The sequence below is a fragment of the Oncorhynchus kisutch genome, linkage group LG17, assembly GCF_002021735.2.
Source record: "Oncorhynchus kisutch isolate 150728-3 linkage group LG17, Okis_V2, whole genome shotgun sequence".
NCBI lineage: Eukaryota > Metazoa > Chordata > Actinopteri > Salmoniformes > Salmonidae > Oncorhynchus > Oncorhynchus kisutch.
Genome location: NC_034190.2, coordinates 32,143,820 through 32,162,205, shown reverse-complemented (window position 1 = coordinate 32,162,205; position 18,386 = coordinate 32,143,820). Strand labels below are relative to the sequence as shown.

General features: G+C 41.8%; 1 protein-coding gene across 2 annotated transcripts; it reads left to right on the top strand.

Annotated features, from left to right (window-relative positions):
- Positions 1–4,176: 4,176 nt before the first annotated feature.
- LOC109907477 (ubiquitin carboxyl-terminal hydrolase MINDY-1-like) lies at positions 4,177–17,623 on the top strand. 2 transcript variants are annotated; one of them, XM_020505458.2, is made up of 10 exons: positions 4,177–4,377; positions 5,108–6,099; positions 6,739–6,796; positions 8,656–8,720; positions 13,221–13,379; positions 13,487–13,589; positions 13,830–13,972; positions 14,236–14,433; positions 14,706–14,858; positions 15,383–17,623. In XM_020505458.2, exons 2-10 carry the CDS (start codon positions 5,404–5,406, stop codon positions 15,461–15,463), a joined length of 1,656 nt encoding a protein of 551 aa, XP_020361047.1. In that variant the 5' UTR covers positions 4,177–4,377; positions 5,108–5,403; the 3' UTR covers positions 15,464–17,623. The 2 variants fall into 2 exon arrangements, with proteins under 2 accessions (XP_020361047.1, XP_020361045.1); XM_020505456.2 differs by having other exon boundaries at positions 4,704–6,099.
- Positions 17,624–18,386: the final 763 nt, after the last annotated feature.

Here is an 18,386-nt window from a genome sequence, read left to right as displayed (position 1 = left end):
GATACTGTAATTTTGTAAATATTGATGGGCACCAAAATGATTTTATATTTTTCAAGTACATTTCTACTTGTCAAACTGCAGTGTTTTTTTGTTAATTATTTTTTGTAAATAAACTATGCAATTTATGTAACACACAAATGCTATCTTATCTGCTGTGTGTGTGTGTGTGTGTGTGTGTGTGTGTGTGTGTGCTGTGTGTGTGTGTGTGTGTGTGTGTGTGTGTGTGTGTGTGTGTGTGTGTGTGTGTGTGTGTGTGTGTGTGTGTGTGTGTGTGTGTGTGTGTGTGTGTGTGTGTGTGTGTGTGTGTGTGTGTGTGTGTGTGTGTGTGTGTGTGTGTGTGTGTGTGTGTGTGTGTGTGTGTGTGTGTGTGTGTGTGTGTGTGTGTGTGTGTGTGTGTGTGTGTGTGTGTGTGTGTGTGTGTGTGTGTGTGTGTGAGAGAAATTGAGCTGCAATTCCGAGGTAGACACACTGACTATCCATAGTATGATATAGAATTCTAATGAAGTGTGGTCCAAAAGGGTTACTATCTGCAACATTACATTACTGACAAAAGTTTGTACTTATAAAAAAGATATGTAACCGAGTAAAGGGAGATGTTAAGTAAGAATTGAACGTGTAAATGTTCATTCATAGTCATAACATAGGGTTTGCACGTTTACACTTCTAATTTAACATTAACTTTTCATGTTTCACGCTGGCTTTTCTTACGATCCGAACAATTTACGTATAGATTTTCTTATGATCCTAACGCTATGTAAATTCAACCTATTGGCAGCTATCTCGCTCCATACATCAGTCTCAAGTGAAAGTCTAGTCCAGAGTATTGAGGCTCCAATTCAAGTTATTTTATTTCTATCAATTCTAGTCTCAACTCAATTTGTGGCTGGAGTCAGACTCGAGTCCAAGTCATGTGAATCAAGGCTACAACTCTGGAGATTTGCATTTTTGTATGGTTTTAGGTACGTTTTTAAGCGCTACTGACGGAAGAGTCGTTTAGGAGCTAAATGAATGGCTCTTTTAGTTGAACTGAGCCAAATGAGCCGGCTCACTGAAAAGACTCGGAATCCACATCACTCGAAAGTGGTTGTGTTTACGCCGGTAAATTCATGACGTCACATGTGTGGTAGTCCCAATAAGCATGTCCCTCCAGGGGCCTGTTGCACAAAACTAGGATAAGGGATTAAGCCAGGATATCTTGGTGATCCTGGCTCAATTGATCCATAATCCAGTTGCACTAAAGATGGATAGGGGGCAGGAGGATATGTTATGGTATAAATTACCATGGAGATTCATTCTGTGGAGCTAGCCTGCTCCAGACCAGGCTAAATTCCAGGATCTATTTAATCTCATCCCTAATGTCAGTCAGCAGTCACCACAAATGGAAACCAATAGTTATTTCACTGCTCACTATACATTGTTATCACATATAACTAGACCCACTGTTATTATTTAAACGTTTGTGATCATTAATTTCAATGATTTTGGATAAAAAATGATTTTTAGATGTTGCTATCATTAGATAATTTACAGTTTCCCATAGACTATAAGGCTATATATATAAAATGATAGAATATTAGGGCCACAGAGGGGAAAAAAAAACACAAGTCATAATATTGTAACCAGTTGTTTTAAAGGAGGACAGTTGTTAAAATGACAGATGTGGGGCATTTCGTGAAATTGTACTTCAGTATGGTTTCATAAACAAAGACATGCTGATGTGCCAGAATATTAAGTATCACATTGTCATAAGTATCAAAACAATATGTAGCTTTTCTGCAGAAAGAACCAGCCTCAAATGTATGACTTTATCCTTTTTCTTCAGTGTGGCCCTAGTACTCTGTCATATAAACAAATACACATTCCATATGAATATAAAAATGTTCCTTTATTGAATAAGGACAAAACAAAGCAGGTAAACCATCAGCTCCTTTCGAAACTGAAGTCACAGTGACTCTACAAGATGGAAAGCACAGAATCCAAGCATATTATACAAAATGATACATACACATTCAAAGGTCTGTATAAAACACACCCTGCATGTCTGCACACTAAAATAAATGCAGGACAAATCCATACACATCAACTGAACAGACAAATGAATGGATGCAGTAGCCTCCCTGCAGCCTTGTATTACACACAGTATACCGCACAAACATCATAAGAGGCCAAATTTGTCAAAAAACGAACCCAAAAAAAACCAAATTCCTTTCAGACCCCCAGGAAGCACAGCAGGCCTACAACCATGCCCATGCCAGGACCAGGGCCAGAGTTGAAATGACCTTTGGCCTCCTGAAGGCACGCTTTCACTGCCTTCACAAATTAAGGGTCAGCCCTGCAGGACATATTTAACCAAAATTGAAAGCACACATACTAACTAAAATAATTCAACACATATTGGTCCCTCAGCAGCCGACCACTGTCGTCATCAGGGAAGATTGCCGGATTGTCCCAGTCCATGGCTGGTGGCACTCTGGGGGCCCTCTCCTTCCTCAGACAGGCCACATTGTGGAGGACAGCACAAGCCACAGTAATATCACATGCCCTAACAGGGCTGACCCTTAATTTGTGAAGGCAGTGAAAGCGTGCCTTCAGGAGGCCAAAGGTCATTTCAACTCTGGCCCTGGTCCTGGCATGGGCATGGTTGTAGGCCTGCTGTGCTTCCTGGGGGTCTGAAAGGTGTCAGGAGAAAAGGCTGGCAGCCATACCCCCTGTCTCCCAGCAACACACCAGAGAATTCACCTGTCAACACAAAATCTCATCATTACTACCTCATAAACACAGTGATATTCTTGACACAGCCATGATGGTTATAAATAGGGGTTGTGTGGCTTACCTTGTGATAGATTTCAGAGGCCCGAAAGATTCTGGAGTCATGGACTGAGCCAGGCCATTTTGCCACAACATTGCTGATCACACAGTCAGCATTGCAGACCATCTGAAATCATAAGATGAGGAATATTACACCAATCAATGCACATCACTGGCAATGCAGTGTTCGTCAATGGACAATATCAAAAAAATTATCATAGCTTTATACAGTGTGATGGAGTTACTTTACACAATTTCACTCATATCTGCAGTGCATTTCAATAAAAAATTTAACCGTTTCATAATTACAGTACAACTGCATTTTTGGAGATGTGAATTAAATATTTGAATTGTAATTGTGATGTTTCAGCGGAGCGGTGAGTGTGTAATTGTGCACTACTTACGCATTCAGGCGGTCTGCAATACTTTGCCACGCTTTTTCTCTTTGCTTTATCACTGTGGCGGTGTTGCCTTTCTTCTTAATTATATCTTTTACCTCCTCGTATGCCTCCATGAGGATTTGTGCTTCCGACGGGGAAAAGTACGCGGCTCTAGTTGCCATGGTAAATCAGTTAATCTGTGATCTGTGGCGGGGTCTATTTGAGTGAGCCGTGAGCGCGCACCTATCCAGGATTGGTTTCACCTGGCTTAATGAATCCGTGTCTGCTCATCCTGGCTTGGTCTTTGTGCAACCAATTAAGCCTGGACGCACATGTTTTGGCTTCATTGAGCTCAGCTGAGTCATTTATCCCGGATGTCTTAATTCTACTTTTGTGCAACAGGCCCCAGGGCTGTGTGCCATACTTTTCACCTCATGACAATATCAACACAACATATTTCCACAACACAAATCCTACTTTTAGAATCAGAATGATGGTCAAGACAAGACATGGAAGAAATGAAGCTGTGTGGGAATTGGACGATGCTATTATTTTATTTAGTTCCTTCATTAATGAGAGCAGGCGTTCGTCGTCTTTATATATCACAGATGAGTAGATGAGTCACACAGTGTGTGACATATCATCCATTACACAATAAACACATTTTAGACTTTCGTCTCTGCAATACTACACCGCAAGGAGATATGACGCTCATGAACACGACCAGTGTATTTACACATGCAGTTCTCTCCTCCAACCACTCGTGTCCCCATGAAGATTACATTCACAATCATTTCATGTAGCTAGTGTTGGATTAATTCGCATATTTGCTGAGTATTTTCTTATTTTTTTTCCCCCGAAATATTTTTGGTTTGCATATTATACTAAATGTATTTTATGTTTGTAGCTTGGTGCATGACATCTACAAAGGAGTTTCCCCCCTGTGGTTAATGCAGCTCGTGACGTCAGTGTTTACAGACTGTGGTCACAGATATACAAATATTTTGCTGTGGTAGTACAAGAGGAAGTGAAGTGGAGGAAGCGAACGAGGAGACAGTGGAATGTAAATAGTATGGCTGTCAGCCAGCGAAGCTCGTTAAACGTTTTCTGTTGATTGGACCAACAACAGTCTAAATTTCACTACTTTGTTTTGTTGTTGTTGCCATTTACGCTGTCAACTGGCTTCGTGGTAAGTTATTTTATTTTCTGCTGGTCAGCTAACGTTAGCTAGCAAGCAAGCTGCCAACAGCAGCAAGATACTCATTGCCGGGTAACGTTAGTGATTGGCGCTATCAACTTCTGAGCGTCACCACGAGGCTATAGCCAGCTATAGTCCGGACAGTAGTCAGTTCTGGTGCTAGTTGGCAGATGCAACATTTTCTAGACCGGCTTTATAGTTAGCGTTACCTTCTTAGTATTTTGTCAACCCCCAGGGTCAGTCCTATAACATAGTTAGAATAAGAATTTGTGTTATTAGAGAATACGTTTTTCCCCTGACTGATATTTTTCTTGCAGGTATGGTACAATTCTTTTAAAGAATATGGTTACTCGAATTCACCAGCTGATATTTTCAGACGAAGCTAAGAAGTCAACCATACCGCATTTGATATCCTAGAAACATACTGAGTCATCCATGTCACGAGGCAAGGGACAAGCTTGACCAGCTCCATCTCTCTGGTGTATTCCATTGTATAGTCAGGAAAAGCACAACTTTTATAACCAGATAAGTTGTGCCTCCCCCAAAGATAACTTTGCTCTAGTTTGCAGCTGTAGCTACAATGGACAGAGGCAGTGCTGAAAATTATCTGTAAGATAATTGTACTTTTGTTAAGGTTAACTTGATATATATTGTGTAAAGATCATTATCTTTTGTTAGAGGAAATCTTGTAGAGTTTTGTGAAATCCACTCTGTCTTACAGTCTGAATGACATAAAACCGACAGAGCGACTGTGGATTCTGCTGTAGCCGTCCATCAACCCTGTTTTGCAAACTAAGGACACTGTTACTCAGGAATACCAGGGAACTGATTGTCGAGTAGATTTCCCTCAAGATTCACCTAGAAGGTCACTGCCAACTTTTAAAGCCTTGAATATTGTTAATGTAAAGGGCTGAGTTTGTTTTTCTATGCTTATACAGCCTAAGCCTGAAGTAGTCTTTACCGACGACTTGGCCTTATTTTCTATTGATTAAGTGCTACATTGAACATTACCCGGCTATGGCGGATTCTGAGATAGTCGGAGGAGATCTCCTGAGCATTGTCAAAGATGACTGCTCTCTGACAGAGGCCATTTCTGAGGAGGGTGGCCATGCACCAGGGTCCTCTGTAGCTAAAGAAAGCCACAAAACAGAGCCCTTGGACCGTGAAGATTCCACCAAAGTCCCATCAGTCAAGACCCCAATTATGGAAGCAGAAGGTTCTGGCAAACACAGTGGAACCGCACTCACGCCAGCCGCCACGTGTGCCGTCATGTCTGAAAACGGCACAACAGAAGACGCTCAATCCACCCCGCAGAGCCAAACTCTGACCGAAGTGAACGGGGAGAGCTCAGAGGCCATGTTTGGAAGGTCGGATGAGAATAGCCAGTCGGCTACAAGCGACTCTCCCTCCTTCTCCATCCGCAGCCTGGAGTTCTTCGAGGGCAACACCGGGAATGACGAGCCATTGTCGTCCTACTCTGCCCTGGGCGACGAGGGCCGCTCCCCCTCTGCTGACGTCCCCGGCCTGGTCAGTGACGTCCTGGCTGCCGCAGCCACGGGAGGGGCCACAGCCGCCCCAGAGCCCATGACGCCGGCCTACTACTTTGTGAAATGGATCACCTGGAAGGAGAAGAAGACACCCATCATCACGCAGAGTGAGAACGGGCCCTGTCCCCTGCTGGCCATCATGAACACCCTGTTTCTGCGCTGGAAGGTATTGTTGGACTGTAGAAACTGCTATATAGGACTAATGGGGTCCATGATTACGCATCTCAGTTGTCTTAAGTGGTTTTAGGCCTACTTCATCTGCACTGATCTCAAAACATATGATAGGGTAAAGCAGTATATTATAGGACTATTGGGGGATTTTGCATTCACTGGTCTATTTCTTTTCAGATCATTGCAGATCAATGGAAAGAGCCCAAAAAGGAGACTACTTTAGACTATTGAGACGTACGTTGCAAAATCCTCCAATAGTCCTAAAATATACTGCTTTACCCTGTCATATGTTTTGAGATCAGTGCAGATGAAGTACTTAAGACAATTGAGATGTGTAATTGGCCTTAAGGTGACTGAGAATAAGGGTAAGGATGACCTGACACAGGCGTGAGGGAAGTTTCTAGAAACAAGAATTAAAGGTTCCCGTTAGGGTGTGATGAGCCGTAGTTAAGAGAACACCAAAGCCTTCTGAATCCTATAATCTTGTTTGTACCATCAACATCTTTCAAAATCGACGCAACACAGAATCTACGTTTATAAATGTCAGTATGGCAGCTTCAGAGAGTCTATTGTTTAATGAACATTGGTCAAGAAAAGTGCTTACAAATTATAATCATGTGTGATTTGTCTTCAGGCCAAGCTACCCGCCCAGACAGAAGTAGTCACCACAGAGGACCTGATGGCTCACCTTGGTAAGAAACAAGGAAGTGTATTGACTGTGCTTCCATACAGACTTTGTTACACTGAAGTTATTGCTTTGTAACTTCCAGTAAACAACACATTTTCTTACATTATTCTGAGGTTGTCATGAACACATGAAAATGCAACCAATGCATGAAAATACGAGTAACTAAAGAGACTGCATATTATCAGGCAGTAAATTAAAGATCATCACAGGCCCTATGCTCCAGGAGCCAAGGGCTTAAGTCATTGAAATATCTAGCAAATTGAACAAGCAGTCAACTTTGACCATTTACCATGGAGAAATACAGTGCCTTCAGAAAGTATTCACGCTCCTTGACTTTTTGTGTTATCGCCTGAATTTGAAGTGGATTAAATTGAGATTTTGTGTCACTGGCCTACACACTATACCCCACCATGTCAAAGTGGAATTGTGTGTTTTTAGAAATGTTTACAACTGAATTAAAGGGGAAAATGCCTTGAATCAACAAGTATTCAACCCTTTTATTATGGCAAGCCTAAATAAGTTCAGGAGTAAAAATGTGCTTAACAAGTCACATAAGTTGAACTCACTGTGTGCAGTAATAGTGTTTAACATGATTTTTTTTATGACTACCTCATCTCTGTACCCCACACATACAATTACAGTGCATTCAGAACCCTTTTACTTTTTCTACATTTTGTTACCTTACAGCCTTATTCAAAAATGTATTAAATCACAGATAGTGGGGATTTAATACATTACAGCCTTATTCTAAAATGTCCAAGGGGTCTGAATACTTTCCGAATGCACTGTATTGGTAAGGTCGAGAAGTGAAGTTCAAACAGATTCATCCATGTAGACCAATGCCGTGCGAAGATGGGCACCTATTGGTAGATGGGTACAAAAAAAACGCTCAGTCACTACAAAGATACAAGTGTCCCTCCTAACTCAGTTGCTGTAGATTAAGGAAACCACTCAGGGATTTCACCATGAGGCCAATAGTCACTTTAAAACAGTTTAATTGCTGTGATAGGAGAAAACTGATGGATCAACAACATTGTAGTTACTCCACCATACTAACCTAAATGACAGTGTGAAATGAAGCCTGTACAGAATCAAAATATTACAAAACATGCATCCTGTTTGCAATAAGGCACTAAAGTAAACTTTATGTCCTGAATACCAATGTTATGTTCAGGGCAAACACAACACATCACTGAGTATAACTCCATATTTTCAAGCATGGTGGTGGCTGCATCATATTATGGCTATGCTTGTCAGCGGCAAAGACGAGGGAGATTTCTGGGATAAAAAGAAACGGAATAGAGCTAAGCACAGGCCAAATCCAAGAGGAAAACTGGAAGACAAGTTCACCTTTCAGTTGGTCAGTAACCTAAGACACAAGGCCAAATATACACTGGAGTTGCATTGAATATTCCTTAGTGGCCTAGGTACAGTTTTGCCTTAAATCGGTTTGAAAATCTATGGCAAGACTTGGCTATCTATCAATGCTCAACAAGCAACTTACCCAGAAAGACTGTACAGCTGTAATCACTGCCAAAGGTAAATATAACATTTATTGACTCCGGTGTGAATTGTTATGTAAATGGGATCTTTATTTAATTTAATACATTTGCGAACATTTTTAAAAACATGTTTTCATTTTCTCCTTATGGGTATTGTGTGTGTAGATGGGTGAGAACCTATAATCAATTTAGAATTCAGGCTGTAACACAACGAAGTGGAATAAGTCAAGGAGTATGAATACTTCCTGAACGCCACTGTATATCATAATACGCATCATAATACGCATTTCTGTTTGGTCACTCACTGTCTGAGAACCACAGTACCCATTTTGTTTTCATACTCCTTGCGTTTCTGCCACAGGAGAGTGTGTATTGTCCATCAAACCCAGGGAGGAGGCTGAGGGAATGGAGCTCAACTTTCAGCAGGTAAACACACATCTGTCCACTTGGCTTATTTGTGACACTGTCAGTCTGTGTCTGAATGTTTTTCGGAAGCTGCGCTAGCGTGTGTGTGTTTGGACTTGTGCGTCTGCAGGTGCAGCTCTGTCTGTGTTGTCTACCTCACAGGAGGTTGGTGGCACCTTTTTAATTGGGGGGGGGGGGGGGGCTCGTGGTAATTGCTGGTGCGGAATAAGTTAAATGGGTTCAAATAAATGTTTGCCTTTCCATTTACTCCGTTCTGGCCTTTATTATGAGCTGTCCTCCCCTCAGCAACCGCCACTGGTCTATCTTTTTGTAGCTGTGTGCACAAAATTGTGTGTGTGGGTGTGGTTGGGTGTAAGTTTGACACATTTTTAAGGGGAAGTGGAGTTCACAGCAGAGGCAGAAGCCTGTGTCATCAGTGCTGTCACACCAGCTGCCACTAGAGTACCACAATAAGGAGTTTAGGGAACAACAAGGATTCAAAATTACTGTACCAAAAATGTACAGTAAGGTGTAAGCATCAAACAAATTGGTGGCAAGGTAGTACCTCTTTAATTAGCAGCTCTTTAATACAAAGTGACTTCCGAGTCAACCCATCTGTTTGGTATGTGTGGTTCATGCAGGAATCAAACCCATGTTTTTGATGTTTTAAGCACCATGATCCAACCACCTGGCTCTGACATACATGCAGTTCAGAGCTAATCAATCTGGTTCCTTTACAGGTGAACCCAATTATTCGACTGGTCTATACGCTGTTGTTCGACCAATTTTTTTTTTTTGTCGAGCAGTAGTGTGTGTGTATGTATGTACAGTAGAAGTCGGAGGTTTACATGCACTTTGGTTGGAGTTATTAACTCGTTTTTCAACCACTCCACACATTTCTTGTTAACAAACTATAGTTTTGGCAAGTCGGTTAGGACATCTACTTTGTGCATGACACAAGTAACTTTTCCAACAATTGTTTACAGACAGATTATTTCACTTGTAATTATAATTCCAGTGGGTCAGAAGTTTACATACACTAAGTTGACTGTGCCTTTAAACAGCTTGGAAAATTCCATAAAATGATGTCATGGCTTTAGAAGCTTCTGATAGGCTAATTGACATAATTTGAGTCAATTGGAGGTGTACCTGTGGATGTATTTCAAGGCCTACCTTCAAACCCAGTGCCTCTTTGCTTGACATTATGGGAATATCAAAAGAAATCAACCAAGACCTCAGAAAAGAAATTGTAGACCTCCACAAGTCTGGTTCATTCTTGGGAGCAATTTCCAAACGCTTGAAGGTACCACGTTCATCTGTACAAACAATAGTACACAGGTATAAACACCATGGGACCACGCAGCCGTCATACTGCTCAGAAAGGAGACGCGTTCTGTCTCCTAGAGATGTACGTACTTTGGTGCGAAAAGTGCAAATCAATCCCAGAACAACAGCAAAGGATCCTGTGAAGATGCTGGAGGAAACGGTTGCAAAAGTATCTATATCCACAGTAAAACGAGTCCTATATCGACATAACCTGAAAGGCCGCTCAGCAAGGAAGAAGCCACTGCTCCAAAACCGCCATAAAAAAGCCAGACTACTGTTTGCAACTGTACATGGGGACAAAGATCATACTTTTTGGAGAAATGTCCTCTGGTCTGATAAAACAAAAATAGACCATAATGACCATCGTTATGTTTGGAGGAAAAGGGGGAGGCTTTCAAGCCGAAAAACACCATCCCAACCTTGAAGCACGGGGCTAGCAGCATCATGTTGTGAGGGTGCTTTGCTGCAGGAGGGACTGGTGCACTTCACAAAATAAATGGCATAATGATGAAGGAAAATTATGTGAATATATTGAAGCAACATCTCAAGACATCAATCAGGAAGTTAAAGCTTGGTCGCAAATGAGTCTTCCAAATGGACAATGACCCCAAGCATACTTCCAAAGTTATGGCTTAAGGGCAACAAAGTCAAGGTATTGGAGTGGCCATCGCAAAGCCCTGACCTCAATCCCATAGAAAATGTGTGGGCAGAACTGAAAAAGCATGTGCTAGCAAGGAGGCTTACAAACCTGACTCCGTTACACCAGCTCTGTCAGGAGGAATGGGCCAAACTTCTGTGGAAGGCTACCCAAAACATTTGACCCAAGTTAAGCAATTCAAAGGTAATGCTACCAAATACACTCAATTAGTATGTAAACTTCTGACCCATTGGGAATGTGATGAAAGAATTAAAAGCTGAAATAAATCACTCTACTATTATTCTGCCATTTCACATTCTTAAAATAAAGTGGTGATCCTAACTGACCTAAAACGAGGAATGTTTACTAGGATTAAATGTCAGGAATTGTGAAACTGAGTTTAAATGTATTTGGCTAAGGTGTATGTAAACTTCTGACTTCAACTGGTATGCATGCATGTATGCATGCATACATGCATACATAAAGTTATGGCTTAAGGACAACAAAGTCAAGGTATTGGAGTGGCCATCACAAAGCCCTGACCTCAATCCCATAGAACATTTGTGGGCAGAACTGAAAAAGCATACATACATACACACACTTGTTTATTTTGCACGAGAAACCGGTCTTTGCCCCATCTCAGTGAACTAGTCCATTGCGGAGGCCGCAGGGATGCCACAGCCCAAAAAGAAATGGAGTGTGGCTGCACAATGCACAGCTATCTCCCGCCCATTTGTGCACATTCATTGTTTCATAACTTCATTGTGTGAATTGTTTGCATTTGATTGTTAGTGTATCAATTCCCCATTTACATAGGGTATATCACCTGTAGTTAATTTACCAGTAATTGCTTAAATTTCTAATCTACAATGTTTGTTTGGTTACGTTAATGCATTCAATATATTATTATTATTATTCCAGTATTTTACTGTTCTCATTGTTGGAGTGGACACATTGTTTGTGGAGTTCACAACCTATGCTACACTTGAGAAACAAGTTATGGTTTATTTCATTCCATTTACGAGTTCTGTCAATTTTGTCATTGTCTTTTGTTTGGAGTGCTCCTGTCAATGTTGAATAAGGACACTCACCTGATTACGCATAGAAGTAGGTCTATATGCTACCTGGCCTGCTTGCAAATGTAGGCATATAAATGTGCCCATTTGGTGTTAGTATTTCTGATTGGCTTAATGCACCACCAACTGTGGAGGTTCTCATGTGAATGTTCTCCTCAAACAGCAAGCAAACAAAGTCTATTTTTACATCCATTGAGTGACAATTCCTCAATGTATTTTCAAAAATCTTTCCAGCTCTCTCCCTTTTGATAACCACTCGGGGAGAAAGGGAAAAATGTCATGCTCTGATCCAGTGGAAACGTCTTAAAATAGGGCTAACTGATAACTTCTTATCGCTTGCGCAAATTGCCTACAGCTGTGTCTGTCAGAGCTCACTGGTACACTAAACTCCTAAGGGCCCAGAATATTTTCTATAATGTTGCAAGAAGCTTCAGGCCCAACCCAAGCTAATAGTTGATACAATGTTTCAAGTTCATTGCAGATAGTCCATGCCTATTTTTGTCAGGATATTTTCTACCTACAGGCTGCAATGTTTTTATTTGTTGGCTTTTATAGGCATTTTTTTTACATAGCCCAGTTGGGAGTATAAGTTACTTATTAGGTTTGTTTAATTTAGATTTGGATATAATTTTCATTAACCACATGAATGATTTTGAGATACGAAGAAGTTTTTAGTATAAATTAAATGAAAACCATAACTGGCACGCAGATCGGTAGAAATGGTAAGATAAATTGGCATTCCACATGAGAGTTTCCCGACTCCTCGTGTAGCCTATTACCAGCAACTTCAGGAGAGTAACGGCAGAATCGGAGAAAGCCGTAATGGGAGGAGGATTTGTTTTCTTTTTTTTCTGGTTATCTTGATCTCTGTTTCCCTGTTGAGTCTGTCATATTTCATCAGTGATCTTGAAGCATCAGACAAGCTAAATACATATAGTTGATTTTATTAAACACAGGGTGTGTATACATATGGAAAAATACACGTTTTAAAATTGACTAATCGATTGGTCGAAAGAACTGACTTCTTTCGGTCGACCAATATTTTCTTTAGTAAGGGAAAACCCTAGGTTAATCTTTCATTGCTAAACTTTGCTCAGTTTCACTCAAACACCATATTGTAGGAGTTGACAGTGACAGACATTTTTAGGTATGGTTGAGAGTGCAGGTCTCTTGGAAACATTAACCTGCACATCCACTTAGCTTTATCCTTCAGCATTCTCATACCTACATGTCAATGGAACTGAGGTGTAAACCATATGAGAAAATGATTTAGGAACAAATGATACTGGACTTCTGTGCAACCAACTCTACATTGTGTGCAAGTACGATTCCATCTCAACACAAAATATTAATTCAAATGACTCTTAGAAAATGGTCTGATCTTCAATTCTAGACGTTAATCTCGAAATCAACTGTAATCGACTCAGTTTCCAACATCTGTAGTTTTCTAATATGCATCATGTTCTATCTTTGAATCCGCAGAACATGAGCGATGCCATGGCAGTTCTGCCAAAGCTGTCCACGGGCCTTGACGTCAACGTGCGCTTCACAGGCGTGTCGGACTTTGAGTACACACCAGAGTGTATCGCCTTTGACCTGCTGGATATCCCGCTCTACCATGGCTGGCTGGTGGACCCTCAGGTAAGTGACATTTGTAGAACATGTGAAGGTGAAAGCCCTCCTTTCACAATTAATGCCCCAAATCCCTTTGTTTTGGGCTTCAGTTTCAAAGTATTTTCTTTCTCCAGAGCCCTGAGATGGTGGCAGCGGTGGGAAAGCTAAGCTACAACCAGCTGGTAGAGAAGATCATCGGCTACAAGCATTCGGAAGACAGCAGCCGTGTCAGTGAAGGTACAGGACCTTCTGAATCCTTACTTGACATGCATTTGAGTTGTCACCAACCCTTGTCCTGGTGAGCTACAGGTGGTGAAGACTTATGTTCAAACCCAGCTCTAATAAACTGGTTTTATTGATGAGGGTGTTGATGGGAAGTTGATCATTTAATCCCAATTGCATTCTGTTCACTTGGCCGTTTCCTCTGTAATGCAGCTATTCCCCTTACTCTCTTATGCTGGTACTTCTCCGTCTCAGGTTTGGTGGCAGAGCAGTTTCTGGAGTGCACAGCGACCCAGCTATCGTACCACGGACTTTGTGAGCTCAACACTAAAGTCAAGGAGGGCGAGCTGTCCGTATTCTTCAGAAACAACCACTTTAGCACCATGATAAAGCACAAGGTGTGTGTGTGTGTGTGTGTGTGTGTGTGTGTGTGTGTGTGTGTGTGTGTGTGCGTTGGTAAGGGAATTTACCAATGGCTCAATCTATAGAGTGCAACATATAGAACCTTGCAGATAGAAATGGCATATATAGATAAGACTGTATTCTACATGACAGCGGCATGTAGCAAGTTCTGTAACGTTCCCTCAAGCGCCCTGCAGTAGCACAACATTCCCCCCCACCCCGTGAATGACTTCTAACCTTTGACCTTGTGACCCCGCAGGGCCACCTGTACCTGCTGGTGACAGACCAGGGCTTCCTGCAGGAGGAGGGGCTAGTGTGGGAGAGCCTACACAACGTGGAGGGCGACGGCAACTTCTGCAACTCAGACTTCCGCCTGTGCCACCCGCCCCAGAGGAGCGTCCTCGTGACACAGCCCGACAGTCTCACGCCCCAGCAGCAGCAGAGACAGATCGACCAGGTCAGTGACCCCCCCCCCCAGCACCACAACACACCGCCACCATTTTCAGTTTGAGGATACCTGTTATTTGAGAAGTACCCAGATACAGTGGGCAGTATCCAATGTGCCACAGAGACAATCTCCATGTCTCCTGCTAGATAGTTAAGGGTTTTTTATGTGTAAAACTGCCACGCTGAGATCTGTAAATCATGCATGGATGTTAAGGATTTCAGCCTCTATGCACATTTCCATGACCACATTCACTCACCCCGTGGTGTATGCTTGGTTGCCAGGACTACCTAGTGGCCATGTCTCTGCAGCAGCAGCAGCAGGGGGTGGCCCCGGGGCCTCTCAGTGACCTGGACCTGGCCAGACGGCTGCAGGAGGAGGAGTACCAGAAGCAGCATCAGCAGCAACAAGGTCCCTCCCAGGCCCCAGCACAGCAGGTAACCAACCACACTATCAAGACATTTACTAGAAGGAAAGATGGTGCCCTCTCTAGGCTTTACAACAGTATGAAAGATGGACACAATACAACAGTATAGACCTGTGATATTCAAAAGTCGAAGGGGAACTGCAGTTGACTTCCCCATGATTTTTTATTTTTTTTTAAACAGTTTTGAGTAAATATATTTTCTTTTAATTTGGATAAGAGATGAATGTTATGAATTTAAGGTTATTTTTAAGATTGTCGTTAGATGTGGGTTTGCAAAAAAAATGGAGTCCCCGCTGAAAATGTTTGACGACTGGTATAGACAATTGGTAAGAAAGTGTCCCCTGGTGCTTCTTCCATCACACTACAATTTATTTGAGCAGAAAATGTGGAGGACTCATTGCATTCTTTCACCACGGTGCAGTGCTGTACTTTTCTGGTACTAGGTTAAAAGGCAACTTTCTGCTATCTTTGATTCACAAACGTCCTACATAGCAGCTTGTCCATTTCCTGTATGAATGTTTGTTTTGCTTCCAGGTGAGACGTCAACTGGCAGCCAAGCCGGGAGGTCAGAGGAGACGGGAGAAAAAGGATGATTCCGACTGTGCCATATTATAGCGACACCTAAACTTACCCTATTCCCCCATGAGCCTGCACTTCATTGCATTAAGCCAACCCCTAACACATATACACACACACACACACAGTTAGGGGATTGTGCCCCTGCTATCTCAATGCCAAGCACACCCTTCACACTAAACCTTGAAGTTGTACCTCCCCATTTCTCACCCTTGTTCTTCTTTGAACATCCAGGCCAGAAGGTGGCAGTACTAGTCCCTCTTTGCTAGACCCCAGAACAGAATCTAAACGTGAATTGAGGCTGCAGAGAGGAAATCCAATGCAGTTGGTTGGTTACAGCAGCTGAGAATCATAACCAAGACACGTCACAACCCAGGTAGTCACACATCAGGGGTCGTCTTCTATTCAGCTATCACTGCCCCTCTTGAGAAATATGAGCGAAGTTTGTATCTGTGGTCTGGTTTGGTTTCTATGGCAACAAGGCAGACAGTGGTCTGATTTTGTAAGCTAAGTGGACCGAAAGTGAAGGTCTAGATTAAAGGGAAGTCACTACAGCTCTGACCAACTGATGCATCTTAATGGATGCAAAAAAATAAGTTAAATTAAGAGCACAAAGACAACCCCCCCTTCGCTGCTACCTTCTCGCCCTAGAAAGATCTGTTTTTAAGCAAACTGTAGGGTAGTTGTCATCTGACTCATTTAAGCCATGATGGAAACTTGAGTACATTCCTGTCCTATACAGAACAATGCACAATTATGCCTGGGTCGAGAAGCGGGCTCTGCAAGCCCGACGAACGAACAAAGAGATGGCCGTTTTCCCCAAAGTCCTATCTGCTAGAGTAAGCATGGGCTTTTCTTTCCCTGTCATAGTGTACTATGCTGTAGTCAGTAGCAGGGAGGAATTATGCAGAAGTAGAATGGTATGGGCAGAGTCGCATTAAAGGTCCAATGCAGCTGTTTTTTATCTAAATTTTAAATAATTGAAAGGTAAGAATTTTAAATGGTCAAAAAGAATCAAATAGCTTCTTAGGAAAGAGCAATTTCTGGAGCAAGAATTTTGATAGGACCGTGTATCTGCGAGTGGTCTGAGTGGGGAGGGGAAACCTGAAAATTAGCTGAGAGGTTTGGAACGCTTTCTTATTGGTCTGTTAACCCATTTCAGGCAGGTCCAAATGTCATCCCAAAACCACAGGCTAACATTTCTGAATTTAACAGTATTATTCCAACATCAGTGTGGAAATATATATATATATATTACTGAACAAAAATATAAAGCAACAATTTCAATCATTTTAAAGAGTTACAGTTCATGTAACGAAATCAGTCAATTGAAAGAAAGAAAGGAAGAAAGAAATGAGGCCCTAATCTATGTATTTCACATGACAGGGCAGGGGTGCAGCCATGGTTGGACCAGGGAGGGCATAGGCCCAGCCACTTGGGAGCCAGGCCCAGCCAATCAAAAACATTTGTTTCCCCCAACAAACGGGCATTATTACAGACAGAAATCTCTAAAATTACATTATTGTAGAGAAATTAACATAAAATTCTCTGGCAACAGCTCTGGTGGACATCTCTGCAGTCAGCATGCCACTCAACTTGATACCTCTTTGGCATTGTGTGAAAAAATTCACATTTTAGTGGCCTTTAAATGTCCCCAGCACAAGGTGCACCGGTGTAATGATTATGCTGTTTAATCAGCTTCTTGATATGCCACACCTGTCGGATGGATTATCTTGGCAAAGGAGAAATGCTCACTAACAGGGATGTAAACTAATTTGTGCACAAAATCTGAGAGAAATACGCTTTTTGTGCGAATGGAACATTTCTGGGATCTTTTACTTCAGCTCATGAAACGTGGGACCAACACTTTACATGTCGCGTTTATATTTTTGTTCAGTCTACATTTGTTCAGACAGGTAAATCACGTTTTTGACTGCACTGGGCCTTCAAGCAAATCTGGTGCTTGAACCAACTATGAGAAGTCTGCATTTGATTTACATTACTTAGGAATAAAGTTCTGGCAGTTAATTCAGTTTTGAGACTGTCGGCTATACAGGGCCTTTTGAAGTAGCTTTAGGGGGAGGGGCTTTCAGCAACACTACAGAAATAGGCCACACCTTGATGCCAAGTGTTAATCGTCACCACTTCTTGCTTTGAATTTAATTTGTCATGTCAGTAAAGGGAAATCTAAACAAATGATCATGGTGTTCAATGACTCATTTGTTGTCTGGTAAATATCATTAATTACTTCACATAATCGACTCATACAACCAGTCCTTCTAGGCCGCCTTGAAACACCATATCTTTGATGCCTCTTTTTGTTCTCCTGCCTCTTGCTTTATTCTGTCTTTTCCATCTTGTTAACTTTTTCTGCTCCATCTTTGAGAGAGCGAGATATACTGTGTACAAAACATGAAGAACTCTTCATGACAGACTGACCAGGTGAATCCAGTTGAAAGTTATCCCTTGTTGATGCCACTTGTTAAATCCACTTCAATCAGAGTAGATGAAGGGAAGGAGACAGGCTAAAGAAGGATTTTTAAGCCTTGAGACATGGATTGTGTATCTCAAATCAAAGTCTATTTGTCACGTGTGCTGAACACAACAGGTTTTGCCCTTACAGGGAAATCAATACTTACAGGCTCTAAACAATAGTGCAAAAAATGTATTCGGTGAACAATAGGTAGGTAAAGAAAAAAAAAAAAACTGTGAAAAATAACAGTAGCGAGGCTACATACAGACGCCGGTTAGACGGGCTGATGGAAATAGTATGTACATGTAGATATGGTTAAAGTGACTATGCATATATGATGAACAGAGAGTAGCAGTAGCGTAAAAGATGGGTTGGTGGGTGGCGGGACACAATTTGGTTAGCCAATGTGCAGGAGCACTGGTTGATCGGGACAATTGAGGTAGTATGTACATGAATGTATAGTTAAAGTGACTATGCATATATGATAAA

What these genes read in the sequence shown, in the direction of transcription:
- LOC109907477 (XM_020505458.2), top strand. Translation starts at nt 5,404, where the DNA reads ATGGCGGATTCTGAGATAGTCGGAGGAGATCTCCTGAGCATTGTCAAA. An exon ending in TGGAGCTCAACTTTCAGCAG is followed by an intron (nt 8,721 to 13,220) that starts GTAAACACACAT and finishes TTGAATCCGCAG; the next exon opens with AACATGAGCGATGCCATGGC. An exon ending in CCCAGGCCCCAGCACAGCAG is followed by an intron (nt 14,859 to 15,382) that starts GTAACCAACCAC and finishes TTTTGCTTCCAG; the next exon opens with GTGAGACGTCAACTGGCAGC.